Genomic DNA, 1,063 nt, shown 5'->3' on the forward strand with positions numbered 1-1,063 from the left:
ACACCCCCCTCCACTACCCAGGCCCACAGCACGACTCTCACTTCCGCCTGCCACATTCCGACCACCCTCACCCTCACCAACAGCATCAACATCAACATCAACATCAACATCAACATCAACATCAACTAAGTCATCATTATCCACCTTCTCCTCATCACCAACAACATCGCCCCTCACATCTCCAGGATCCTCGGAATGGTTACCCCCACCACCAGCAGCAGCATCAGCACAACTCTCTGTCCCCCCCTCCTCCCCCTCCCCACAGCCACGACAACTACAACGACCCTCACCTCCAGTACACACCGCCTCACGAGCACGACCGCCATCACCAGCAACAACAGCAACAACAACAGCAACAACAACAACAGCAACAACAGCACCACCACCACCACGCCCCGCCCCAGTGGACAGACAGCAATAGCGCGGTGGGCGCGGCCAAAGCCTCCACACTGCCCACTTCCGGTCCACAGTTGAGCCCCTCCCAGCCGCGGGACTTCAGTCTGCCCAAGGTCTCCGCCAAGCCTCACCACAACCACCCCGGCGGCTGCACCAGCACCACCAACAACAACAACAGCAGCAACCACCGACCCAGCAGCGACACCGCGGCCAACGCCCCCCTCAGACGCCCCCAGACAAGCCCCGACGGCGCGGGCGCTCAGCAAGCCCTGAGCCTGGACTCTGCCATGGACACCTCGGACCTGATCCCCCTGTCCCCCGCCGGCGCCACTAGCAGTGTGGTCAACTCCCAGGACGGGATGGTCAACTCCCAGGACGGGATGGTCAACTCCCAGGATGGGATGGTCAACTCCCAGGATGGGATGGTGACCATGTGTAGCATCAACGCTGACCCCAGCATCACAGACTGTCGCCCTTCGGACAAGGTGAGATGTGAAGGGGGGGGGGGCAAGGGAGGGGAGGGGGCGTCTGGGCGGGGTTCAACAGCCTGGCTAGACAAAGACGACTTTCCTCCGTCAGGGGTGGCCATTTCTCACTGTTCTTTCATCTCTGCAAGTCAGAAACACCATCCTCTCCTTCCTGTCAACAGAAACACCATCCTCTCCTT

General features: G+C 60.4%; 1 protein-coding gene across 1 annotated transcript in view; it reads left to right on the forward strand.

Annotated features, from left to right (window-relative positions):
* Positions 1-6: 6 nt before the first annotated feature.
* Positions 7-1,063, forward strand: part of LOC106013656 — a gene marked incomplete at its 3' end in the record, with an annotated part of 3,697 nt that continues 2,640 nt past the window's right edge. The window contains 1 exon segment of the mRNA XM_013089955.1: positions 7-881. Within this exon segment, the coding sequence (XP_012945409.1) occupies positions 684-881 (198 nt within the window).

The sequence above is a fragment of the Aplysia californica genome, unplaced genomic scaffold, assembly GCF_000002075.1.
Source record: "Aplysia californica isolate F4 #8 unplaced genomic scaffold, AplCal3.0 scaffold01090, whole genome shotgun sequence".
Lineage (NCBI taxonomy): Eukaryota > Metazoa > Mollusca > Gastropoda > Aplysiida > Aplysiidae > Aplysia > Aplysia californica.